We start from the raw sequence: 23386 nt of genomic DNA on the forward strand, positions 1-23386 counted from the left end.
TTTACGCGCGATAAGCACTTTTGTAAATAATCGAATTATGCATTTCACTTTGAGATATTCTATTTCATTCAATAAAAAATTACGAAACGCACTTATCTAAAATAAAATTGACAAAATATGACAAACTTTAAATGTCCCAATTTTAGATACCCAAGATTCCTTACAAACTTTGACTTATTTTGGAAATAAACTATAAAAAAATATGTACATATAGATACATAGATTATATATTCTAATCCAAATTACTTCTTCTGTTTCTTCCCCTCTACCGAGAGTGGAAGTATGTAACTTAGCTCTGCTTAGTTCGCACTGTGTGGTGAATGTCTATGCCGAATTAAAGACCTGATCCTTAAACATACCTAACTAAAACGGATAAAAACATTAGCACAGACAATAATATTATCAGTGCCAATAAAGATAAAATAAATAAATCCAAATTAATAATAAATTTAAAAAGAAAGCACGTCTTCGAAAACAAGCGTTTGACAAAATTTATCAAAATGTAATTAACAGATTTGATAAACGATGATATTTTACTGATGATTGTTACTTTTCCTGTTATTTAAAAAATAATATTTATAAAATTTATGAAAACGAGTTTCTTGAGAACTTACGAATCAAGTTCTTTCATGAAAATTGAAGCATAGGAGAAACCTGCTGGTGAAATTGTAGAGGAACCGCAACTACAGGGTATTTACGAAGAAAACTCTATTCAAAGCAAACTCTAGTTTTACCTGTAACAGATGAATTGTAGAATGGAAAAGGTTCTAAATAAACTGAATGATGTGAAAATTACTTTTTACTATGGAATATATTCATTTTCATATTGCTTTTATTGATTTATTATAATTAATTCAATGTTATTCATTTTTTCTTGTAAATTCTTTGCAAGCAATATGATGATTTACCTTATAAAAGAAGAAAGAGTTAATGTGAACAGTGTACTTACTCGTATTTTAATTTGCCAGGTAATCTGAAAAAGGGCGTTAATCGTGTCATTGCAACACTTAATCTAAATTTACACGCGACGAACGCGTTTATTTAAAGACGGGGTTAGTATCAATTGAATAGTAGTATAGCAGAAACTATAGGAATAGGAAGTTGGCGTTGGCGCGCAGGAAGGAAACAGCCTTCCTCCATTGCACTTGCGTATGTTTGTGTATGCGATCATCCTCCGTTTGAAATGATCCTACAGATCTCTCCCAACTAGTTCGAAGCTTTCCTTCATCCCATTCAGATTGCAAAGAAATAAGAAAAAACACAACACATTATTGAAAATACTTGGCAAAATCCTCGAACTTCAATGCGCAAACACTCATTGGGCGGATATAAATTTAACATACATTAAATTAAATGCAATAAACCGAAAGAAAAAGAAGCAAAATGTTAAAACTTTTCCTTTTTTTAATAATATGTTCGTTTTCGCACGAACAGACTACGCGTTTGGAAATCAACGAAATTACAGATACGTAAGTAACAATCATTTCAAATATTATTTGTATTATTCCATTTTAATTATTAATAATAGTTTATATTCGTATTCCTTTAGAAAAAAAATAATGAAAAGAAATGATTAAAAACGAACATCATCAATCAATTTCTTAATTGAAAATCAAATTAAGAACAAAGCGCGAACAAATCAAAGCCAATGTTATAAATAATAGTTAAATATTTTCCTCATTGTTTCCATTTATGTATATCATTAAATTGATAAAATATATAGTAATTAAGTTTTACAACAATTTCTCAAATATTTAATTTTTTGCATACGTGATTTTGTTAACAAGTTTTTTTTTATAGATACTCTTGAGATTTGTAGACAAAACAGCACGATTTCGATTAAATTAGTGACTGCGGGATGCTGAGCGCTTGGCGCCAAGTCGTCTCGACCCTATTGATTTTTCATCTTCCAAAAAAAGAACCAAATGTGTTTTCTCCAACTCGTAAACTTCCATATCATAAACATGTTGATTATATAACTTGAAATTAGTTTAGATAAATAATATTATATTCAAAATAATTTTTGTTTTTCTTTTGTTGCAGGGTAACGAATTGGGTGGAGAATTTCGGAAATGAGCTGCAAGTGCTCATGCAGTTGACGAGAAAAAATCAAGTGAAAAATGTAATCTATATTTAAAGAGTTTATTTATTTTTTTAATTCCGTGATATTGTTTAATTTTTTTTTCTTGTAGAGTTTTTCTCACGTGGATGTTGTCGAGGAAAACTGGGATTTGATTATCGAGAATGTCTCGCAGAATTTACGAGACATGATGAATGAAAAAGTGGAAGCGGTCAAAGTAAGCCCTGCAGACGATGTCAAAGGATATTTACATTCTCGTTTGTTTTTGTTCAGGCCATAAAACATCATGCGGAACTGTTGGCCTTCCACAGGAAACCTGATGTCAACATGTATTCTCTATACGATTTTTACGATGCCAACGACGTCGACGTCGAAAATCCCGTTGAAGATCGCAGCTCGGATATCCATGAGGTCTGTTGTTAAGTTTGTTTTAATTTTATAGACGATGATAGATTGGGTTCTATATTTCACAGAGCGAAAAGATGTGGGAGTGCGGAATTCCTCCTAACCCGAGCGGACTCTGCTTTAGCAAAGATTTCCACGCCGATGAAGAATTCCAAGCAGATGTAAATGGCTATGAGAGCTTCAACTACAAACCGAAAATGGAGAAGCAGGTGTACGAGAGCACAAATCGCGAGAGGTGCTCCAACATCATGTTCCTTCATCGACCGAAAAAATATTACAGTAGAATGAACGTCGCCTACAATCCGCAATTCGATACCAAAGTCAACTTGAACTACAGCATTGTTCGCGTCTCACCTGGAGTCTACTCAAGAGGTAGAAACAATTTTCATCAATCACTTTTATAGATTCTTTTGTTTTGTAGAGAGGAAAGTTCTCAACGGAATCCGTTGGTCAGAGGGTTTAGATTTGACTTTCAAATGCAATTATAATAGGGATCCGACGTTGACTTGGCAGTTCTTCGGAAGTCCGGATGGGTTCATGCGCTTCTATCCAGGTGCGCGCATTTCGGTAATATTATTTAATTTTCAATTAACTTCTTTTCGCATAATTTCGTCGATAGCAATGAAATGGTCTGAAGAGGAATACGATCAAACGTACGATTTCCGAATTAGGTCCTGGTACATCGAGGGAATCTCTTCAGCTAAAGACATAATCATTCTGCTGGACAGATCCGGCTCCATGAAAGGCAATAAACGAGTAATTTCCACGCAAATCGTCAACGCCATCCTCGATACACTCACGGATAATGATTACGTAAACATCTACACGTTTACGAACAGAACAGAATCGCTTGTAGATTGCTTCAACGATACTTTGGTTCAGGTTCTCTAAATTTGCTTCTCTGTAAAGAGGCGATGATGACGATTATTAATTTCAGGCCAACGAGGAGAACTTGCGTTTGCTTCGCGAACAACTCCTGGTCATCAAAGATGAATTCTACGGGGACATAACGCACGGTTTGGAGAAAGCGTTTCCTATTCTTTGGAAATACAGGGAAGCTCGACGAGGAGCTATAGTTTGCAATCAGGCGATAATGCTGATCACCGAGGGTCTGGATTACGAGTACAAAGACGTCCTCTTCAACATCTACAATCACATTCCGTCAGATGAAAAGTATAGACCCATCAGGTTCTTCACCTATCTTTTGGGAACCGATGAGAACGACGCGCAACGGATGAAGTGGATCGCCTGCGAAAATATGGGTAAACATTTCAGGTTTTTCTTTGATCATTTTTCAGACGCGCGCGCTCTATTTTCACCCGACGTTCTGTAGATGTAACGGCTTTCATTGTAGGCTATTACGTGAATATTACTGTGATCGAGGAGGTTCGCGAGAGAGTTCTAAAATACTTAGAGGTAATGTCGAGGCCGATTAATATGAACGCGGACGAAGAGATGGAGCCCGCTTGGAGCGCTCTGTACGTCCATCTCGTCGATAGGAGACTCTCGAATTGGCTGTGGAAGAGAAACGAAGGTAATAGACAAAGAGACATTTTCATCAAGTACGAAAAGCAGCAAATTAAGGAGAAGAGAAAAATATTCGAACCGACACAAAGACACTTTACATTGGAAATAGAACATGTGAGCACACAAACCACACACTTACCTACTCTTCCACTTCAATTATTCACAACGGATTAAGAGCTTTTCTATTTTTCAGCCCTATGAGAAGTACCGCAAAGTGCGCGAATACAAGTACCTAACTTCGGTATCCCTACCTGTTTACGATAAAAGAGCAAATAAAACTACATTGCTTGGTGTTGCTGGAGTAGATGTACCTCTGGATTACATTAAGCAGCTCACCGAACCGCACAGAGTAAGTTCATCCAAACATATTCGTTCTCAATTAACAAGTAACACATTCATTTTTTTTTTCAGATCGGCGTTAATGGTTACGCGTTCATCATCACGAATAACGGTTACGTCCTTCATCATCCGGACCACAGACGAGAGGTAAACTCACTACAAAATATACATAAAAATATTACCATCTATATTCCAGTTTAAAGATCGAATCTTGAAACCCACATTCAACCGTGTCGACTTCACAGAAGTAGAAATTTCCGACGCCACAGTCAAACCGCGCATTTTCGACGACGCCATCATCGAGGTAATAACGTTCCTGATAAAATCCAAAAATATAATAAATAATAATTATTTTCAGCTAAGAGAGAACGTGGTGCTGCAAAAGAAAGGACGTCGAGAATTGAGGGTCCGCACTCCCGTCGACGACATGGTAATTTTTTATCCAAGAGAAATGATGTGCCTTCAAGATTTCAATTTAATTATTTTTTTGTTAGAAACGAGTTATATTAAGCAGCCGACATTATTTCTACACGAAAATCGGTCCATTCAGTTTGGTCATCGCCTTGCCAGATCGTTATGGTTTTTTGGTCATCAGACATCCCAAATCTGATCCATCGGTGAAGATGATTTTAAAGATGCTGTCATCCAACAAGAACTGGAGGGTCCATCCCAAATGGCTATACACATGCAAAACTCACAGGGCTCACAAAAATCCTGAACAGGAACTGCTGTATTTCCTCGAGCGTAAAAAGATACCTAAAAATTGTAAAACTAAGAAACTAATTTACTAGAGGTAAATAACTTTCAATTATTTTAGGCGATACGAGTTTAATAGAAGCACTCCTCAAGGACGTCAACGTGACGGAATGGTTCAACGAGGAAGACATTTCAGTTAAACGAAGGTATTTCTCATCAACATCTCTTGCAATCAATTGTTGCTAATACTCATAATTTCGCAGATCTAAATTTCATAGTGGAGTGGTCCTAACATTCATGGCAACGCACGCTGGGTTGACCAGATGGAAAAATTTGATGAATATCGAAGAAGATGAGACGTGTGTTCTTCAATTTTCAAAATTAATTGCTTTTATTAAATCACCTGTTTTCAGTCATTTTGCGAATACTAACAATAAAGCACCAGATGAGGTTTATTATAGAAGAGCTGCGGAATTGAACTACGATCGTCCAGATATGTTTCTATTCTCGGTTCCTCTCGATCCAGATAGTAAAAATACAAATTTTTTTTATTTTTGGGTCACTTATAATTTATTGTTTTATAGACTTCGATGAAAATTCAACTTTAATCACCGTGAGCAACGTTGTGTACCAAGAGAAGCACAACAAGAAGGCTCCGGTCGCTGCAGTTGGTTTGCAGATACTTCACAAAACCTTAAACAATCTCATGAATAGTTTACAAGTATAAAAATATTTTACTGCACATTTTTTTCGACTCTAATCGCATGCTATTTCAGTGCAATAGTAAATTCTGCAAGATGCGCTGCGGCGATGACAATTGGAGGTGTTACGTCCTGGATAACGACGGTTACGTAGTCTTGGATAACGACACCAACAATGTAGGAAAGTTAATTGCAGACGTAGACTCAATCCTCACAGATTATCTTGTGAGGGATGGCGTTTACAAGGACGTAACAGTCTTCGACTACCAAGGCACTTGTTATCCAAACTATTACTCAATCGAAGAATTCTACGGGCCCACAGCTGAGGTAACACTGAAAGTCAAAAACTGAATATATAGTTAATATGTAACTATTATTTCAGGATATTCGCAAAGACATCAAATGTCGTACACCCATAAAGTGCAAGACCATCGAGTATTTGCGTCGACAGCTGCAGAAAACCATACCGACGCCATGCGATATCGAATTAAAGTTATATAATTCACTGTGGAAGGATCATTCCAGGCTAACACCAACCAAGAGCAGACTTGAATGCAGCTGGTTCTATAAAACTTAATCAATAAATTCAGTCCATCGAAATAACTGTAATAATTTCTCTTGCAGCGCTTACATCGCTCAACACATTAGAGGCACGAATCTAATGATGGTCGTCGTGAATGGTACTTGCTGTCCGTACGAAAGCCACTTCAAAAACGTGAACGAATTCCCCAGAGAGATTCAGTACAACCTAACACTACCCTGCTACATAGCCACTATGAACAACTTCACAAAACGCCATTACACAAAATGCATCATCAAGAATAAACATGTACATATACACGTAGATACACTTCAATCAACAAATATTTATCTATTTTTTCCATACAGGAATACACTTTGAATCAAAGGAACCATTCGAACTGTGGCTACGAGGGCATCGTACCTCGAGAATAAATAATAACGTCTTCATAGACAGCACGAGTTTACTTCTTGCCTTAAGGAATATATTCTGCTATTTATTCGTAAAATAGGCAATAAATAAATAATATATATAGTGTACAAACGTGATTGCCTTGACATCTATTTTGACGAATCGACCTAAGCATCTCCCCGATCGTAGCTGAGACATCCACATCTCGTGCAACTCATCGTTGGTCTGGCTCTGATTGACTGCTCATAAGCCACCTCCGTGTCGAAGCCATCCTCCTCGTTAGACATAAAAGGAATGAACTGCGGCCTTGGGTCCTTCACAGTAACAAAGTACTTTTTTATAAAAAGAATCTGCAATTTAAAAATATAAATAACTGCGTGTATTAATGAAACTCTTTGTTCGAATTACATATAGACACATCAATATCAAGGCGACTAGAACGACGACACCATTGTTGCAAAAGCAAGGTTCAATGTTGGAATCTTCGACTATGACTTTCTCGTATCCCACCAATTTTCCCTGAAATATTTTTTATCGTATTAATATATAGAACATTTTTTAAAACTTACTATTTTCTGCCAATAGGTAGGTTCCGGAAGTGGCTTAGGTCTGGTGGTCAACAGTTTCATACAATTTGGAATCTGCAGAATACTCTTGTTTATCAACTTGCCTTAACTTCGTAACTGGGCTCAACTTACCAAAGATCGCAGTGAGGAAAGAACCGCGTTTAAAGCTTTCCCTAAAATCAAAAAAACAAAGTTGCTCGTTCCACTAGACTTAATCTATACATACCAGTTTCCTGACATATGGGAAACACATAGGCTTGGGTGACTCTCACTAATACTAGAATTGTGGCGATCAAAGGAACAAGAAACATTCCCTTGCAATTTATATTTTTTGTCTAAACGAAGCGAAAATGTGTTTCTTTTTATTCGTACTTTGTTCGCTGCTCGTTCGCAACTACTGTCGGTTGTCACACAATAAAAACATACAAATCAAATTTGACAACTGTTCGAACATAATCCTAACACGCGTCTACTTGATTGCCAGGCTCGTCGCCGTTCTTTCCCACCTCGCTCACCTCCGACGCTCCCGCAGCGCCCATTTCCGTCTCCTCCAAATTTCCATGCCCAAACATATTGCCAATCTTCTCCAACTTGCTCTGAATATCGTAAACGCCCTCCATGCGACGCCTTAGAGACTCCTGGTTCTCGCTAACATCTTCAAAACCAATAAAAATTACCAAAATCACTCTCGCTAATTTTCACGTCCAATTACCGTGCATTTTGTACATCCTCTTCAAATTGATTCCCATCAGCTCGATCTGCACCTCGGCCAACTCTCTGAGCAACTCGACGCTGACAGCGATGTAGCACTGCGGCCTCACCTCTTTCAAAATTGTGCTGAGAGTTTCGAGAGCATCAGCTCTACGCTTCTGCACGTTATATTGCGAATCCAAATCCGGCTCGTAGAACGCCAAAAACCTGTACAACTCGCTCAGATCCAGCACGCAATTCACGTAAATAAAAGGGTAATCTCTAAGGGTGTAGTAGACCCTGGCTCTCTTCAGCCACATCTGCGTGTGTTGGAACAAGATGTGAGCTTCCACAGTATTGTTGACGAACTTTGCAGGAACCTTCGCTATCTTTACTTCGGAATTCGGAAATTTCAGATTATCATCCAGCGCGTCTTCCTCGTCATCCAACTTGACCTCGTGGGCTACCTCTGTACAATTAAGTAAATGCCTAACACATTTAGGATATTTGTCGTTACCTTCGGTAGAAGAAGTTGTTGGAACGTCGTCGAAGATCTTGTTGCATAGTTTCGTGATGTCTCGGGATTTGCTGGTATCGAACAATCTTAGACCATAGTAGATCCAACCTCTTGCCAATTCCGCTTGCGCCTTCCCCAATTCCGGATGATCAATGAGCGCTGCTTCGACGCGATCCAAAGCCGATCCAGCCGCTGATAAGTAATACCTTAATCGTATTGTTAATATTGGAATGTTTCAGATTTGCCATATTTTGTTGTATACCTAGCGGGAACGAATAGCATTTTAACTAAGTACAAGGAAGCGACACGGGTACATCGCATTGCCCAATCCACCGGATCGCACTCCTCATAATCCAGTTCCAATTCGAGGATGCGATGCTGCACATATGCGGACTCCTTTTCCAGTCCCATCTTGCTATAAATCCAACTGAGCATTTGTAAATTATTCATGTTAATGCTGTGCATTTTAACTTTAGCCTCGCTATTTTTCAGAGGTCCCACAGCAAATAGTTCTTCGGTGCTGCAAATTAACAATTTTTAATAATAGATCAAAAAGCTATATCCATTTTGAAGATACCTATAGATGATTACATCCGGTTTTGCTTCCAACGTTGTTATTTCTTCCAAAAGCTCTTTGGCCTTTTCGTAATCTCCCAACTTGGACAAAGTAAATGCCAGATGGTTGATGATACGCAAATGCAGATACACCATGAATGGATCAGTGATGTAGTCCTTGATGATTTCAAGTGCCTTGTCTAAGTTCTCTTTGCTTGCGGCGAAATCGTCTACCGTGAGCTTAATTTTTGCGTTCTCGTAGAACAGTGATGACTTCATGGCCAGCACCTTTGTCTGTCCCTCCGTCTCCTTCACCGTTGCGAAGATCTCGTCCAGGCGCGTCTGCAGACTAACAAACATCTCTTGCAACAGATTCTGCTGCGTCTTGTCGCCCGCATCATGTTTCAGCACCTCCGGCTTCTGCGACGTCTTCTTCAGGTTCTCAAAAAGATCCTCCAACTCTTTGCACGTCGCCTCCGACAACGCAGCCATTCCGCTGTTCTTCCTCAGGTAAATTTGACTGAAAATTTACAATTCCGAAAATACTGTTTATCGTTTTTTTTTTCTTCCACAGACCACCTAGATTCTATAATTCAAATAAAACATACACCACATAAACGTCACAAATGAAACAATTTCCCAACCGAAATTAATTTATGAAATAAACATTTAAACTTTATGATTAGTAAACAATCCTTAAAATACACAACTTATTAATTAAAAATAATAAATTTTAATTTGAAACTCATACCAATATCAAAGATACACATATGCCTCTCATATAAGTAATTAATCTATTCATTTATTTGATCACAATAAATAATTTTAATTTTGAATTCTTTAAAGTTCACTTGGTTGTATATATTTTTCTTATAAATTCATTGTTGACAATTATTATTACCATAACCTACAAGTTAAATCCAAAGATTTTTGCAAATCAAAATGAATAGTTTAATTAAGTTGAGACATATAATTTCAAAAGTAAGGCCCTTTTGTCGGCTTTCATCTACGACGAACAACATATACGAACCAGATTATTTGCATGTAAGTTACATAAACGTAACCTCAATAGATCTGCAATTTTAGTAAAATGGTTTTCAGTTACTGAAATCCAAAGTGCCTTTATACGACACCATCAATATACAGATGAGGGGTCACGATTATGCGATCTTGGAGAACTATCAGAAGCTTGTTCATAACATGGCCAAGAATATGGACATTGATGTAGAGGACGCCTGGGCCGTCCCAGCCCAAGATATGCAGATCACCACTTACAAAGAAAACAGTGAAGTCATTAATTCTCAATATAGCTTGAAAACTTATGAGCGTTCAGTACAAATTACAGATGTTAGCAGTTTAAAGGTAATTTATAGTTATACAACTATTTTTCCCAAGTATATATTTTTAGTAATCATATATGTTTGTGCTCTATTATATAAAATAGTATTTGAATTAAATGGTATTTGCAGTTACCAATTTTATTAAGAGCTTTAGAAGCATCCACTCCAATGGGTGTTTCAATTGCTGTAGTAAATCATGAAGATTACCATGAAGAGGTGCGATACATCCCTGACAAGGAGTTACTCGAATTAAAACAAGAATTGGATGAAATGGGAGGGCCAAGAAAAGTGCGATAAGTATGCAAAAATACTGTATTTAAAAAATAAATATATATAAAAAATAATTAAAAAAATTAAATCTGTGTAAATAAATCTGTCTCATGTTAAAAAATGGAGTATTGCAAGTTTACAGTTGAAATCCGTCAAACCACGCCGAAGTGGACCACCTTGATTTTGGGCTGTTGCATGGGGGGGCTTTCGCTGCTCTCCCGTTGTATTGGGGTAAAGTCTTTGAGATAATCCTCGTTGGGATGGCAGAGTGGGAGACTATCGGCCAGTTCTTTCTGTGGATTCATGACGTGTGCTGGAGGCGGCACCCGCACCGGCCTCTTTACTTCCGGTACAATGAAGGCAGTGACGGTATCCGAGAATTTCACCTTAGCTTGTGGCTTCTTTGGATTCTGAGCAGTCGTCGATACATTGATGGGAGGAGTCACGGGTAGCGGAGGAGGCGGTCGAAGTGGAGGCGGAGCCATGGGCGGTTTTATAGTCGGTGGGGGCACCATCGATTGTTTCATAAGCGGTGGAGGTACCATTGGTGGCTTTATGGGCGGCGGTGGCACCATTGCTGGCTTTATCGGCGGCGGTGGCACCATCGGTGGTTTGATGGGCGTGAATTTATGTTGGATATAGGGATTGATTAGTCGAGGCGTGTACGGAATGCCCAAGGTGGAGTGCTCGCCGTACGGTAACAGGGCAGGCGTCAATGGAAGTGGCGGAACTTGTATCGTCGGGGGAGGAGGCATACTTTGTTTGTTCATCAACCTTATTTTAGGTAAATCTACGTTCGGTATTGGCGGCACATAGCTGGCCGGACGGTAAGTCTTCGGTATGGGATTGTTAAAATTCGTGCTCAGATAATTCTCCTGAGACATGTGTCTGTTCTCATCATTATTCTCAGACTCTTCGCTGGTCTCGCTACATGAGTCCGAACACTGCGAGCATGAAGATCTTGAGCAATTTGAATCTAAAACAATCGAATGTTAATTTATTACATTTAATTATACAATCATTAAATTACCTTCACTCGAGCAGTGACTCAAAAGTGCGGAAGCTTGTGCTCTTGCGGCGGCTGCCATCTCCGTTTCTCCTGTTCTAACGGCTATATAGTGAAGGTCCATGAACAAGTCATGATATCCCAAATCGACGGCCAATAAGAAAGCTGTCTCGAACATTTTCGATCTAACCAATTGATGGAAGAATCGCCTCGTCATTGATTTCACCTAATTATATATAATAATACGAGATGAAATAATAATAATAGTTTGTAGACAACGACTTACTTGTGGTCCAAAGTGATGTCTTGCATCGGCATTTAATGGTACCGGAGGACAATGGTAACTGCCCAAAGCGTCCTGCAGCTGCTTTGCCGTGGTTTCATTCAAAGGCTTCCTCAACAGATGCGCGACAATTCTCTGCAAAGCTCCAAAAGCCTCCTCGTTGAAATTTTTGCTCAGCAGCAAACGTATTGCTTTATCGATATTGTTCTCGTTCAAATAGATCTGTATGAGGTTCAAGAAATTCATCTTGTTATGACTTACAACAATAAGAGGTCCTTGCTCTAACGCCACCAGCATATTCCTAGATCCCCAAAATAGCATCTCCACACTGTTCTGAGTAGTAAAGTAGCTGGAGATATCAAACACGTTCGATGCGCATGGATCTTCACTTATTGTCTGTGTTGGGATGCAGTTCAAGGCGGTATCATAGTATTGAAGTTGTCCTCTCTCGTTGGCTATGGTGGCTAAAGCCTCGGACTTGTGCCAAGCTACGTTTGTCGGTATGAACGCGGCTTTGATGATCCTGCTCGACCCTCGATTCCGATCCAACAACGCCAAAGACCCATCGATGCAACCCAAAATTAAATAATTCTCCTTTCCACTCAAACTAACGCAACTAACTTGCGTCTGCAAAGGAACAGAAGTAACGCAGATCCTCTTCAGACTTGTCCCAATCAATTCAAAGGTGCACACTTCAATAGAAACGGCACCTCTTTGCGAAACCTTCTGCTCGACTACGATTATATTCTTATTGCAAACTTTGCTCACAATAATTTTGATTGGTTCCCCATCGGTTTTTCTATACGCTACGAGATCTGGACCTCTGGCGCCAATCCAATACAAATGCAGATTTGCTCTCTGATGGTCTTTTGCCATTGGACTCCAGGGCTGAGGATGCTCAGTACCAATCTTGCCCCAAACTGCCAAAAACTCGCCATGCATGCTCAAATTCCGTCTGGATCCACTCTCCAGCACCCATTCTTTCCATAATCCACCTTGACCATAAACCTTCCCATCCTTGCAAATGCATACCACTTGATTACCCACTATTATCCCATCAGAAATAATCTCATTCTGAATCCTGTTCAACAGATTCCTATCAAAAGTAATTGAAGCTATGTCAGTGGAATGTGTCTTAATTGTAACTATCAATCCCCTTGATAGAAGCAGCTTCAATGTATCTTCTTGCCATGTCTGAAATATAATCTTATTTTGCACTAAAGCCTCCTCAAGATCCTTAATTTTATCTCTCAGCTTATGGGGCCTCTTATTGATGATGACATACTTCAAGCCCCTCTGCTCAGCATAAGTGTGCTTCACATTCTGGTAAATCAAAACAGAAGGGTCTTTCCTTATATTGTACCTTAAAGCAGAACAAATTTAATTAACTATACTAAAGTGAAGTTAAAAAGTTAAAGTTACTTGAAGGCGCCATAATCTGAAGGTCTTATGTTGATGTCATCCTGTAGGCTCCAGAAGCGAATCTCACTGTGCAGGGACAACATTGCTCCTCGTATTCGTTACCAGCATGGACGGATTGCACATTTCTAATATATTAATAAATTACATTGTAAACAGGTTTTCACACATACTGTGTTGTGTATGCAAGCACTTTTGAACTACCTTTAACTGACATGTGTCAGCTTCAAGGTCGTTGACCTTGAAACTATAACATTACTAAAGATAATTTCATTTATAGATACTTACCTTATTAATAATAAATATAAATTATTTCAAAGAAATACTATTCATTTATTCGATGTCATGCTTTTAAAATTGTAGTTCAAATAAACCCAGTTCATTGGCAAGACTGATTTTATTAACCTAGCTTTTTCTCATGAAATAAGTTGATTAAGTTAAGTTAAAAATGTTGTCTTTTATATCGAAGAAATCAAATAGCATAGCTTCGAATACACGGAATTGTGAGTATGATCTAATTTGTTTATATTCTGGATTTCTTTAATTGAGAAAATTGCAGTTCTGAGACATTCAACATCAAGTCAAGCATTGAAGCCTACAGAAGAAGTGAACTCTAGCAATAATAAACCGAAGGATGGGAGGAAAAGTTATGCTGAATTCAGACACATCTATCCTGAATTTCTGCCTGATCCCAAGATTGAATTCAGGAATTCAATTAGGGAGAAGCTTGAAAGAAGTGACATGATTGCAAGGAGAACATTGATTGATATTCCTGAATTCTATGTTGGTATGTTACTCAATTTGTATTCAGAGAATAAAAGCTGTATTTACAATTAATTACATGTACTTTCAGGTACTATTATGGCAGTGACAGTATCTGACAAACACACTCCAGGAAAGCCATTAAGATTTGTTGGTATTTGTATTAAGAGGGAGGGTTGTGGACTGAGATCAACATTCATATTGAGGAATGTTGTCGATCATCAGGGCGTTGAGGTGATGTACGAGCTTTACGATCCAACTATTCAAAAAATCGAGGTATTGAGGCTGGAGAAGAGACTGGATGATGAGCTGCTGTATTTGAGGGATTCTTTATCAGAGTTTAGTACTTTTGATTCGAATATGGAAGCTGAAATTTTGGCAGAGGGAACGCCCGTACCCGTAAATCCAATCAAAGTCCAGCTGAAACCTAGGCCATGGCTGGAAAGGTGGGAGCGAAAGAATTTAAAAGGCGTCGAAAAGATAGATTTGCCTGAGAAGTTTTTCAAACGCGCCGCTGAACTGGCGAAACCTTACGAAAAATACGACCTGATGAAGCAATACATGTAAGTCCAAAACATTTCAATGAGATCACTTTTGTAAATGAGAATTCCATATATACAAATCTTTAAACACAAACTTTTGTTATTGCAGGGGAACCATCCCGGAGGAGGAACAGAACGAAATATTTGCCGAAATTCAGTCGCAACTTCATAAACTGGAGGTAACGAGGAAGAAGATGAAGAGGAAGCGTACGTTCGTGAAGCCTACGAAGTTGGCTTAGATATGGAGTGTAATTAAATAATTTGTAATATATTTGTGGATTAAAAGTTGTGTAACAAATAAAATACGTACAATTAAATATATTATTTACAACAGAAGAAAAAATAAAGTATATTCTAGGTAGGACATTTGCGCCTAATACGAAAACACACTGAGAAAGACAATTAAATATAATTAAAAACGCTTAAAATAATTTAGTGACAAGAGGAGAAAAAAATCACATTTTCTCGTTTATACCCTATTCAGTTACATAAGTACTATTTTGGTATGCACAGAACAGAATTAAATTATGGCGTATTTGGATTAGTTAATTATATAGGTACTTGCCACGTCACTGCATTTTGGATACTTCGAACCTGGTGTTGACAAGTTCATCGTCTGAGTCCAGTATTTGCAACGGCGTGTTAATGTTAACGTTCTCCTCCAGCCACTTGATTTCCTCCTCTATGGTCTTTTGCTTAGGTGCAACGCTGTTCTTATGGATACGCACCTTAACCCCGTAGGCGTCGTTCACAAGATGCTCCTCCTCCTCATCATCGCCAGTCTCCAACAGCGGCACGAAAGCGTATCTCTGGTTGTTGTTTGTTGGCCTCCACAAGATGATAATTACCAGCAGCAGTGATGAGAACAGTATATGCCAATAGGCCTCCTCCAACCACAGATCCTTCCAGACTTTCAGGCAGGCGACGATCCTGTGGGTCTTGATTGAATACAGCATGAATATAACCGAAGCTGCGACTGAGAAGATCAAGGTATTCGTGAAGTGCTTGTACAGTGTTAGCTTGACTTCGTTTCTGCGAAGACGTAGAGTGCGCATCGTATTCACCAAGGCGCTGAAAATCCACCAGCAGATCGCCGAATCTAGCACTGCCAGAGGGACAGAGGCCACCAACACGTCCTTATTCTGATCGTTCTTAGGCCGTGTTACTCTAAGATAAGACTCGCTTGCAGCCAAGAAGAAATACAACATACCAACACCAACCACACGGTGTAGAGCAGCTCCTAACCTAGGCTTGACTATACCGAATCCCAGACTCACAATTACCACTAACATCCTAGCCAATGTGCGTTTCCCACAGGAAACCCATTCGGCAAAGAGCATGGCACCCTGCACTCTGCTACCTGTGTGGTTAATACTTTGGTACTCGGCGTAGAAAGTAGCTTTCTCCAACATGCCCAGCAGTATGACTCCCCCGATCCAGAACTGCACTCGAAGAAGATCGCGCCATTGCAGGAAAGACATGACCAGCCACATTAGACCGAACATTACGTAGATTATGCACATGAACCCATAGAACGGCAGCAAAGGCCAATCTGCCGCTGACAAATAACCATACCTATTCTTCATCTCAATGTGCACATCTAAATTGTAATTCTCTCCTGCAACCTTTATACCAAGTACATAAATACCGTCCTTTGGTGTTATGAAGACAGGAATGGGTTTTCCAATACGAATATTCTTTGCCACCTCTATATCCTTCTCAATTGAGATGTGATCCCAACATTTGTAAGTTTTCTCTGATGATGGATGCCCATTGGTCATATTGCTTGATGCAGTGCTTTTTTGCAAATTCTAAAAATAATAATATTATAACTAAATTAGTCTGATTGTATGTATATATTTGTTTGCAACAATACATCTTGGACTTTGTTGCTAGCATCACTATAATCCCAACAGACTGAATGCACCACAACCCAGGTGACTGTAATATTTGTTGGGTCCTCAGTGATAGTCTCACAATTTGCTGTAAATTAAAATCAATAAATTGCATATTGCACCATATTAGTTCTACTAATATGCCAACTATATATAAATATATATATACCTCTAATAAAAACATGTGCTCCCTGGTACAGGCTCTTGGAGAGGATCAAATAGTTTTGTTGCTGAAAAACGCGTAATATGCGAGTAATGCAAATATATAAACAAGTAACTATTTGTTTAATTACCACAGTCAAATTGAAATCCCATTTCCCTTCGTCCGGCAGTGCCTCGGCGTCGAATAGACATTGTTGCAATAAGAAAATCACCAAAAAGTACTTAAACTTGGGCATTTCTTCCACATTTATTAAAGTCGCTTATATATGAAAATATTAATTACTCGACACGGCTCCATACAATTTTTTTGCACTTCTTTTACTTGACGTTTGTGGGTTGCAGGTCTGCCATATCAATGAACTATAATAATTTAACTTAAAATTCTGCTTTTTGCTGTTTCAGCGTAGACTTTTTTTATTTACAAATTCTGTTATCTGTATGTTGTCAAATCAGTTCGTTAGTTTTCAATTCCGATTGATGAATATTAATATAAATAATGAAGTTGCCTACGTACAAAGTTAGTAAATTAATAATTGGATGGCCGACTTTGCGAAATTACATTTTGTACAGCTAACTTCATGCTAATCATTAACGGAGGTTCTTGTTTACATTATGTTGGTAGTGTTTTGCTTAAATGTTTGGTGTGTGTAACCATTGTTTACTAACGCAATAATATTAAAATTAGATGAATTACCAAAAGCATTGATTTTAACTGTTAAGTTCCGTGCGGTTTCGGTGCCATCATAATGGAATACAACATTGAGACTGCTGTTCGAGTGTGTCCAATACCATGCACAAATGGGGATGTTATGTGTGTTCAATCAAACACATACAATAACACAGTGCAATTGGGCAATTCTCATCCATATCCAGTGACTTATGCATTACCCTTCGAATGCCCGCAGAGTGCTTTATTCAATACAGTGGTGTCACCTCTCCTCAATGACCTGCAAGAGGGCTGCGATGTATCAGTTGTTACAACTGGTCAATCGGGAATGGGCAAGACCTACACATTACTTGGGCCTGGTGTGAACTGTGCTTTAAGTGAAAGTGAGTATGGAATCATTCCCAGGTTTCTGCGTGAACTATTCATTAAAATAACTGAGGACAGAGTTAGGAATTGCAATGTGCACATTACTTGGTCCCAGATTTGTGGGGAATCTGTGCAGGATTTACTTGGAGCTGGCAGTGTTGAGGTAAAGTCAATTAGTGATGCATTCCAATTGATACAGCTGGGCATGTCCAACTTGGCTCCAAGGTTTGCACACACATTATTCACCATAACTCTGGAGCAGCAGTGGTTAGCAGATAACAACATCCAACACCGTATTTCAACAGCAAGTTTTGCAGATCTGGCTGGGAGTGACAAAGTGATCATCATGGATGGTAATGGAGTGACTCAGAGTATCCCTTCAGATTCTGGCTTATTGTCACTGCAAAGATGTATTATGGCTTTGACAGAACCATTTAATAATCAGATTCCTTATAATCAATCAGTTTTGACAACATTATTAAAAGATTCATTTGGTGGAAGAGCAAAAACAATTTTAATCAGTTGCATTTCACCATTGCTGAGGGATTTGTCTGAAACTTTCTACACAATGCAATTCTCTTTGAGGACGCAACTTATTAAAAATATCGTGACTGTAAATTCTTATACTACAAATGAAACGGCGCAGGAGAATTTCGACGTGTTTGGACTTCAGTTTGCTGCAAATCAATTGTTTAAACTTGTCGCTAATGCCGAAGAGTTATTCCAGAAACTAGTGGCTAATAACGCTTTATCTCAGAATGACATGGAACAAGTTTCTTTGTGGTTGACTTTGAAACAGGAGTGCGAGGAATGTTTGAGCGAGACATCCGAGCCGCGACGGTCCTTAGAGAGGATCGAAGAAGAAATCGAGGAATCCTGTGATACGTCCGAGAGCGAAAATGGGGATGAAGAAAATGAAGAAATTTTGAATAGGTTGAATAATTACATGGCAACGTTTAGGTTAAATACTGAGAACCTGGTAACCAAATCAAATGGAAGTAATGTGCTTTCGAATACCAACAAAGAGAGTATTAATAGTTCAAACAGTGAATTTCATGATAGAGGGGCCAGAGGAAGAAGGAACAGTATACACTCGTTGTCATCACCATCGCTGAGCGTACAAAAGGTATCCAGGGATACGGAAATTTGTGATATTAAGCCACAAAGCCAAATGAGCTATAGATCCAAACAGAGGAAGCTGAGAAAGATGTGTACAGATCTGCAAGGTTATCAGAAACAAATCGCTGAGCTTGAAAACACGATTACGATGAAGGAGAAGTTGATGCAGCAACTGTTGAAACACAAGACGACGAAGTCGACGGCACGTGATAAGATGGAAATGAAGAGGTACCAGCTTAAATCTAATTTCGAGGAGGCCCAGAGTAAGTTGCTGAACGCAGAAAATGACTTGGACTTGCAAAACAGTAAAGCTGCAATAGCGGAAATTCATCAGAAGATCAAAGATATAGATTCTATTAAGAACATAACAGAAGATGGAAGCAGAAGGGTCATGGAGCTGGAGAGCAGTTTACATACGAGCAAAAAACAGTTGGAGAAATTGAAGAAGTTGAAAAGGAAGGAGGAAAAGCGTAAGATCGTGCTTGAAAACGAGTTGAAGAATGAGAAGTCGGTGTCGGAGGAACCGAAGGTGGAGAAGTCGTTGGTGGTGCAAGAGAATTGGCTGGAGATTAGAGGGCCGTTGTTAACGCCCGATGATGAGTTGGAGGCATTGAGACATGAGATCAGGAATTTGAGGCGAACCCGGGAATTACTTCTGGAGCAACGCTGTAAAATCGATACCAATTCGCATCTGAGCACCTTAAATAATGAGTTTGAGGAGAGAAAGATGTTCCAGTATGAGGAGGCTATCGAGGCTATCGATTTCATTATAGAATACAAGAACGAGTTAATGTGCGGACACGAGAAAGCATTAGCGACTCCGCAGGAACATGCCGATAAGATGCTGTTAGAAAGGCTGATGAAACTGAACGAAAACGAGATGAGGACTCTATTGCATAAATATTTTGACAAGGTTGTGGATTTAAGAAGTAGCAGCAAAAAATTGGAACTGCAGGTCGTCGACATGGACTTCCAGATTGAGGATCTAAGTGGACGTGTGCAGACCTTGAGTCACACACTGCAGCAGGTGCGTCTGGAGTACGAACGACGCGTCGTGTCTTTGCAACAGCAATATGAAGAGAACATTCATATAATTTTAAAGCATTTGGCGAGCGAAGGGGCTACAAGCAGTGGTGTTATTTGGAGGTTTCCCGGTGGCTCGAAGACGAACAACGGGGGTGTTATAACGAGTTACGGTGGTAACCATTCCAAGCATCCCAGTCAAGTGAACAGCAGCAGCACTCCACAAACGGTTGTAACAAGGCAGAAGAACAAGATTATCATCAGCAAACGTTAATGGTTTTTGATATATTATCGGCGAATTTAGTGATCTTATTTTGTGATTATTTCTCTCTTATTTGTTTCTGTTGCGAGTATGTATTTAAAAGCATTGTAATTATTTTGTATTTTCGTATTTTTTGTTTTTTTGGTATTATTATTTTGTATCAATAAATATATTAATTAGCTTGACAATCAAGTGAACTAGTGCAGAAAATGATGTTTTGAGTTTGTCAGATTCCTGTTAAAATTTCCCTCTTCGAACTCCAATCCTTTCACGCAGAAGACGATGGATCTCATCCTGAGGTGCCTGATCATATCCGGAAAATGTCTGTCCAAAATAACGGCGAACTCCATACGCGGCGTCTACCGCAAATCCATCGTCTTGAACGACCAGATGACTGTGCGATACGACAATTTGTGGCGCGTTATCGGGCACCACGACAACGTCCTCGATCTATACAGCAGCAACTACGAGGATGTTGGACTCGATCCGCAGGCTTACCTGACCTTTATAGGTGATAAGCACAAGGAGGAGTTCGAGAGCTACTTAAGGAAAGAGGAGGAAAAGTCTTCGAATATCGAAGAAATTCACAGTGCTGCAACTAAATTAAGGCCCCTGCGGAAGTCGGATGATTTCAATGCCATACCGTCATCATCAAATTTCTTCGTAGAACTGGATGATATGCATAAGCAAGTAAAAGAGGCAACAAAAATCCTGTGGGTGAATTCCAAACAGTTCGTCCAATTCGAGAAGCAACTGTGCGCCAAATTTAAGAAACTGGAGGTTGCTGCTGAGCGCGCCAAGGAGAATTTAATTAGCATGAATAAAACAGAGATGATGAATTTGACGGCGAAAATGGGAGCTGTCGAGAAGGAGAGGATCAATCTGCTGGAGAACTACGGTCGTTTTCAGATGTTGGAGGAGTCTGTCGGAGACGAGACCTTCAGAAAGAAATTGGATCAGATCCGAGAAGATGTGCGATGCGCTTCCAGTCTGCTCAACAACAATTTGAGATGTTTCACATTGACCGATGCGCGAATCCAGCTGAAGAAGGTCAAGTACAACATAATAAACGCCAATCACGTATTGCATATGAGCCAGAAGGAATGCGACAAAATCAAGCGTGAGATGGTCTCGAAGCTGCTGACCGAACCAGATGAAGAGTACGAAACCGAAGAACTGGAGTCGGAATTGATCCCACTCCCCATAGAATGCAGAATCAAAATCAAGCAAGAAGAGATCAAGCACACAGGCAAAGTGATCGAGATCAACAAGCGCATGTTCGACGAGTTGGAGCAAAATCTGAAAGTCGTCAAGATCATCAGGAAGAACGATAATCGAAAACCATTGCAGAATAGTAATTCAAAAAATAAGATTGTAGATTTAAGTGGAAACGTAATAAATGAGCACGCACCTTTAGTCGGGATGTCCAGCTGCGGGCAAAAATACCTATCCACCTCTGAAATGAAGCAAGTTCCTAATAACAGAATAGAACAGTCGAATGTGTACAAGTTGATTAAGCAAGAACAGGATAGGAGAAAAAACATTAAAGTATCTTCTAATTATCGCAACGAGGATGACAGAAGGATTCGCAATACAAAGAGCAAAGAGGAAAAAGACTATGTTAACGTTATCCACAAAGGATCACGCGGTATGTCCGAGCTAAATAAAATTAATAATATTATAAACGATTATAAAAATTTGGAAACTTTGGAGGAAAGAAGGAAACATTACAAGATTTTGCAAACGAAAAAATCTCCTATTGAAAAAAACACGAAGCATTGGACTTACTCGCCTATCTTGGAGTCGATTGAAAGAAAAGAAGAAAACTATACGATAGTAAAAGAGACTCTTAATTCAAATACTGTTGAAACCGAAAATGGCATTACAGCATATAAACCAGAAACTAGCGTCGTTCTAAATACAGAAGAAAATAACACCAAGGATACTACGATTGACGAGGCTAAACAAAAGGATCCGTACTTTCCGCTTGTGACTAATGTTAAATCAGAGGAGAAAATTGATTTCAGCGAAAACCAAGAGTTGCTGATCAAAGAAGTAAGCGACTCGGAAATTCATAAATTCATGGAAAAGGCTATACAAAGTGAACGCAACTCGCAGGAGCTGAATGTAGCAAATAAAGAAGTCAACGAGAAAGATTGCTTAGCGAAACACGAGAATTCAAAAGCAATACAAAAGGATTGTGCAGAATTGAATATTGTTAGAGACGCAGAATCCAATACAACGAATTTGTTCCAACGTGATTGGAAATGCGTGATCACGTGCAAGAGTCTGAACGATTTAAAGATATTAGATGGCAACGGAATTCCAATTATGTGCAATAAGTTTGATTTCGGCGAATCGGAGAATCGAAGGGTAAGGAAGATTTTAGAAGCGCTTCCAATCCAATCCACGCGGATTTTGCAATTGGAAAGCGATGCGTTGCAGTCGAACTCGAGTAAAAATCTGGATAAACATTTCTACAGTATTCCGCGACCCAAGCAACGCTGCACTTTTGACAATTACGATAACTCCTCGTTTGGGAACTTGAGGTTCGAGGATTTCTGCTTGAAAGATAGTTTTAAGATCTACTGGGATGAGACGAAAATGGTCAAATCGAATGATGATCTTTACAAGACTTTGAGTAGTCAGGCGAATCTTTTTGCCGATATCGTTGATGCGGATGAATCGTTGAACAACTTCAGCTGCATGCACGTGAAAGATCAGCAGGATGGAAAGAGTAAGAGATTTAATGAATCGGAGTTAATGCTAGTTTCTTATTATTTTTGATTGCTGCAGGTTTGTTGGTCGTGAAGGAAAAATCTAAAATGGATATGATCGAGGAGCGGTTCAAAAGAGTGGCCCTGGCACGGACCAACACGAATCTCATTAAGAGAGCGCAAGCCAAGCAACTTAACTTAAAGAAAGAGCTGTAAATTCATGATAATAAAAGAAATTGATTACAGATATATGATGGTGTGTTGGGTGTATCTTTGTAATTGACAAGTCCACTCATACGCATGTGTGTATATATATGTGTAGTTTTTGTTTTAATTTACTGAAATTAAAATATAAATATAAATAATTTTAATTTTTCTTACTTCTATCTTCTTCTTAAAGGGAAAGGATCACACAAATCTTTGATATTGTTTACAGATGGTAAATGGTCATTCACCAGGTACTGTGATCTTCTTTGATCTGGGGAATGCAATAGCAGATCACACGGTAAATTCCTCCGATGGTCAAGCAATAATACGTTCTTTTAT

At 38.9% G+C, this 23386-nt stretch overlaps 9 protein-coding genes across 11 annotated transcripts; 5 read left to right on the forward strand and 4 right to left on the reverse strand.

Moving 5' to 3' along the window:
• The first annotated feature begins 1214 nt into the window (after nucleotides 1-1214).
• Nucleotides 1215-6717, forward strand: LOC108568021 (voltage-dependent calcium channel subunit alpha-2/delta-3-like). The gene is made up of 22 exons (XM_017928866.1): nucleotides 1215-1469; nucleotides 2044-2122; nucleotides 2193-2297; nucleotides 2354-2491; nucleotides 2554-2857; nucleotides 2907-3038; nucleotides 3105-3367; nucleotides 3423-3747; nucleotides 3840-4126; nucleotides 4206-4361; nucleotides 4424-4498; nucleotides 4548-4655; nucleotides 4710-4781; nucleotides 4846-5116; nucleotides 5169-5253; nucleotides 5311-5406; nucleotides 5461-5576; nucleotides 5632-5768; nucleotides 5824-6075; nucleotides 6131-6309; nucleotides 6373-6577; nucleotides 6637-6717. Exons 1-22 carry the CDS (start codon nucleotides 1384-1386, stop codon nucleotides 6700-6702), a joined length of 3537 nt encoding a protein of 1178 aa, XP_017784355.1. The 5' UTR covers nucleotides 1215-1383; the 3' UTR covers nucleotides 6703-6717.
• Nucleotides 6718-6836: 119 nt separating this feature from the next.
• Nucleotides 6837-7690, reverse strand: LOC108568023. The gene is made up of 5 exons (XM_017928869.1): nucleotides 7472-7690; nucleotides 7378-7418; nucleotides 7249-7320; nucleotides 7088-7198; nucleotides 6837-7029 (listed from the first exon to the last, which is right to left on the reverse strand). The coding sequence occupies exons 1-5, from the start codon at nucleotides 7554-7556 to the stop codon at nucleotides 6847-6849; spliced, it is 492 nt and encodes a 163-aa protein (XP_017784358.1). The 5' UTR covers nucleotides 7557-7690; the 3' UTR covers nucleotides 6837-6846.
• A 7-nt stretch (nucleotides 7691-7697) lies between these two features.
• LOC108568022 (KIF1-binding protein homolog) lies at nucleotides 7698-9529 on the reverse strand. Of its 2 annotated transcripts, none has more exons than XM_017928868.1 (5): nucleotides 9030-9529; nucleotides 8715-8972; nucleotides 8453-8658; nucleotides 7958-8398; nucleotides 7698-7900 (listed from the first exon to the last, which is right to left on the reverse strand). In XM_017928868.1, the coding sequence occupies exons 1-5, from the start codon at nucleotides 9497-9499 to the stop codon at nucleotides 7704-7706; spliced, it is 1572 nt and encodes a 523-aa protein (XP_017784357.1). In that variant the 5' UTR covers nucleotides 9500-9529; the 3' UTR covers nucleotides 7698-7703. The 2 variants fall into 2 exon arrangements, with proteins under 2 accessions (XP_017784357.1, XP_017784356.1); XM_017928867.1 differs by having other exon boundaries at nucleotides 7958-8404.
• A 364-nt stretch (nucleotides 9530-9893) lies between these two features.
• LOC108568025 lies at nucleotides 9894-10673 on the forward strand. Its single transcript, XM_017928872.1, has 3 exons — nucleotides 9894-10051; nucleotides 10109-10369; nucleotides 10477-10673. Exons 1-3 carry the CDS (start codon nucleotides 9950-9952, stop codon nucleotides 10642-10644), a joined length of 531 nt encoding a protein of 176 aa, XP_017784361.1. The 5' UTR covers nucleotides 9894-9949; the 3' UTR covers nucleotides 10645-10673.
• Nucleotides 10674-10688: 15 nt separating this feature from the next.
• Nucleotides 10689-13520, reverse strand: LOC108568024 (WD repeat-containing and planar cell polarity effector protein fritz). The gene is made up of 4 exons (XM_017928870.1): nucleotides 13329-13520; nucleotides 11910-13269; nucleotides 11648-11849; nucleotides 10689-11593 (listed from the first exon to the last, which is right to left on the reverse strand). Exons 1-4 carry the CDS (start codon nucleotides 13409-13411, stop codon nucleotides 10770-10772), a joined length of 2469 nt encoding a protein of 822 aa, XP_017784359.1. The 5' UTR covers nucleotides 13412-13520; the 3' UTR covers nucleotides 10689-10769.
• A 186-nt stretch (nucleotides 13521-13706) lies between these two features.
• On the forward strand, nucleotides 13707-14946 carry LOC108568030 (39S ribosomal protein L19, mitochondrial). Its single transcript, XM_017928879.1, has 4 exons — nucleotides 13707-13828; nucleotides 13885-14112; nucleotides 14179-14650; nucleotides 14739-14946. Exons 1-4 carry the CDS (start codon nucleotides 13774-13776, stop codon nucleotides 14866-14868), a joined length of 885 nt encoding a protein of 294 aa, XP_017784368.1. The 5' UTR covers nucleotides 13707-13773; the 3' UTR covers nucleotides 14869-14946.
• LOC108568028 (transmembrane protein 87A) lies at nucleotides 14933-23237 on the reverse strand. 2 transcript variants are annotated; one of them, XM_017928877.1, is made up of 5 exons: nucleotides 23222-23237; nucleotides 16818-17046; nucleotides 16694-16754; nucleotides 16506-16612; nucleotides 14933-16440 (listed from the first exon to the last, which is right to left on the reverse strand). In XM_017928877.1, exons 2-5 carry the CDS (start codon nucleotides 16920-16922, stop codon nucleotides 15199-15201), a joined length of 1515 nt encoding a protein of 504 aa, XP_017784366.1. In that variant the 5' UTR covers nucleotides 16923-17046; nucleotides 23222-23237; the 3' UTR covers nucleotides 14933-15198. The 2 variants fall into 2 exon arrangements, with proteins under 2 accessions (XP_017784366.1, XP_017784365.1); XM_017928876.1 differs by lacking the exon at nucleotides 23222-23237 and adding an exon at nucleotides 17381-17433.
• LOC108568026 (kinesin-like protein costa) lies at nucleotides 16996-20232 on the forward strand. The gene has a single exon (XM_017928873.1). The coding sequence runs from the start codon at nucleotides 17433-17435 to the stop codon at nucleotides 20133-20135; it is 2703 nt and encodes a 900-aa protein (XP_017784362.1). The 5' UTR covers nucleotides 16996-17432; the 3' UTR covers nucleotides 20136-20232.
• LOC108567977 lies at nucleotides 20359-23056 on the forward strand. Its single transcript, XM_017928802.1, has 2 exons — nucleotides 20359-22860; nucleotides 22920-23056. The coding sequence occupies exons 1-2, from the start codon at nucleotides 20406-20408 to the stop codon at nucleotides 23054-23056; spliced, it is 2592 nt and encodes an 863-aa protein (XP_017784291.1). The 5' UTR covers nucleotides 20359-20405.
• Nucleotides 23238-23386: the final 149 nt, after the last annotated feature.

Source organism: Nicrophorus vespilloides, unplaced genomic scaffold, assembly GCF_001412225.1.
Source record: "Nicrophorus vespilloides isolate i.1.1-1 unplaced genomic scaffold, Nicve_v1.0, whole genome shotgun sequence".
Classification (NCBI taxonomy): domain Eukaryota; kingdom Metazoa; phylum Arthropoda; class Insecta; order Coleoptera; family Silphidae; genus Nicrophorus; species Nicrophorus vespilloides.

Bases quoted from the DNA above. Each gene is read 5' to 3' on its own strand.
- LOC108568022 (XM_017928867.1), bottom strand. From the start codon at position 9,499: ATGGCTGCGTTGTCGGAGGCGACGTGCAAAGAGTTGGAGGATCTTTTT. The intron at 8,659-8,714 runs GTATACAACAAA...AATACGATTAAG, and splicing joins ATGCTATTCGTTCCCGCTAG to GTATTACTTATCAGCGGCTG. The intron at 8,405-8,452 runs GTAACGACAAAT...TTAATTGTACAG, and splicing joins AACAACTTCTTCTACCGAAG to AGGTAGCCCACGAGGTCAAG.
- LOC108568028 (XM_017928877.1), bottom strand. From the start codon at position 16,922: ATGCCCAAGTTTAAGTACTTTTTGGTGATTTTCTTATTGCAACAATGT. The intron at 16,613-16,693 runs GTATATATATAT...TTTAATTTACAG, and splicing joins AGCACATGTTTTTATTAGAG to CAAATTGTGAGACTATCACT. The intron at 16,441-16,505 runs GTATTGTTGCAA...TATTATTTTTAG, and splicing joins CTAGCAACAAAGTCCAAGAT to AATTTGCAAAAAAGCACTGC.
- LOC108568021 (XM_017928866.1), top strand. From the start codon at position 1,384: ATGTTAAAACTTTTCCTTTTTTTAATAATATGTTCGTTTTCGCACGAA. The intron at 2,858-2,906 runs GTAGAAACAATT...TTTGTTTTGTAG, and splicing joins ACCTGGAGTCTACTCAAGAG to AGAGGAAAGTTCTCAACGGA. The intron at 3,368-3,422 runs GTTCTCTAAATT...TATTAATTTCAG, and splicing joins TCAACGATACTTTGGTTCAG to GCCAACGAGGAGAACTTGCG.
- LOC108568026 (XM_017928873.1), top strand. From the start codon at position 17,433: ATGGAATACAACATTGAGACTGCTGTTCGAGTGTGTCCAATACCATGC.
- LOC108568030 (XM_017928879.1), top strand. From the start codon at position 13,774: ATGTTGTCTTTTATATCGAAGAAATCAAATAGCATAGCTTCGAATACA. The intron at 13,829-13,884 runs GTGAGTATGATC...AGAAAATTGCAG, and splicing joins AGCTTCGAATACACGGAATT to TTCTGAGACATTCAACATCA. The intron at 14,113-14,178 runs GTATGTTACTCA...ATGTACTTTCAG, and splicing joins TATTCCTGAATTCTATGTTG to GTACTATTATGGCAGTGACA.
- LOC108568025 (XM_017928872.1), top strand. From the start codon at position 9,950: ATGAATAGTTTAATTAAGTTGAGACATATAATTTCAAAAGTAAGGCCC. The intron at 10,052-10,108 runs GTAAGTTACATA...AATGGTTTTCAG, and splicing joins ACGAACCAGATTATTTGCAT to TTACTGAAATCCAAAGTGCC. The intron at 10,370-10,476 runs GTAATTTATAGT...TGGTATTTGCAG, and splicing joins CAGATGTTAGCAGTTTAAAG to TTACCAATTTTATTAAGAGC.
- LOC108568023 (XM_017928869.1), bottom strand. From the start codon at position 7,556: ATGTTTCTTGTTCCTTTGATCGCCACAATTCTAGTATTAGTGAGAGTC. The intron at 7,321-7,377 runs GTAAGTTGAGCC...AGTATTCTGCAG, and splicing joins TTTCCTCACTGCGATCTTTG to ATTCCAAATTGTATGAAACT. The intron at 7,199-7,248 runs GTAAGTTTTAAA...AAAATATTTCAG, and splicing joins CTACCTATTGGCAGAAAATA to GGAAAATTGGTGGGATACGA.
- LOC108567977 (XM_017928802.1), top strand. From the start codon at position 20,406: ATGGATCTCATCCTGAGGTGCCTGATCATATCCGGAAAATGTCTGTCC. The intron at 22,861-22,919 runs GTAAGAGATTTA...TGATTGCTGCAG, and splicing joins AGATCAGCAGGATGGAAAGA to GTTTGTTGGTCGTGAAGGAA.
- LOC108568024 (XM_017928870.1), bottom strand. From the start codon at position 13,411: ATGTTGTCCCTGCACAGTGAGATTCGCTTCTGGAGCCTACAGGATGAC. The intron at 13,270-13,328 runs GTAACTTTAACT...TTCTGCTTTAAG, and splicing joins TCAGATTATGGCGCCTTCAA to GTACAATATAAGGAAAGACC. The intron at 11,594-11,647 runs GTAATTTAATGA...CGATTGTTTTAG, and splicing joins GAGTCACTGCTCGAGTGAAG to ATTCAAATTGCTCAAGATCT.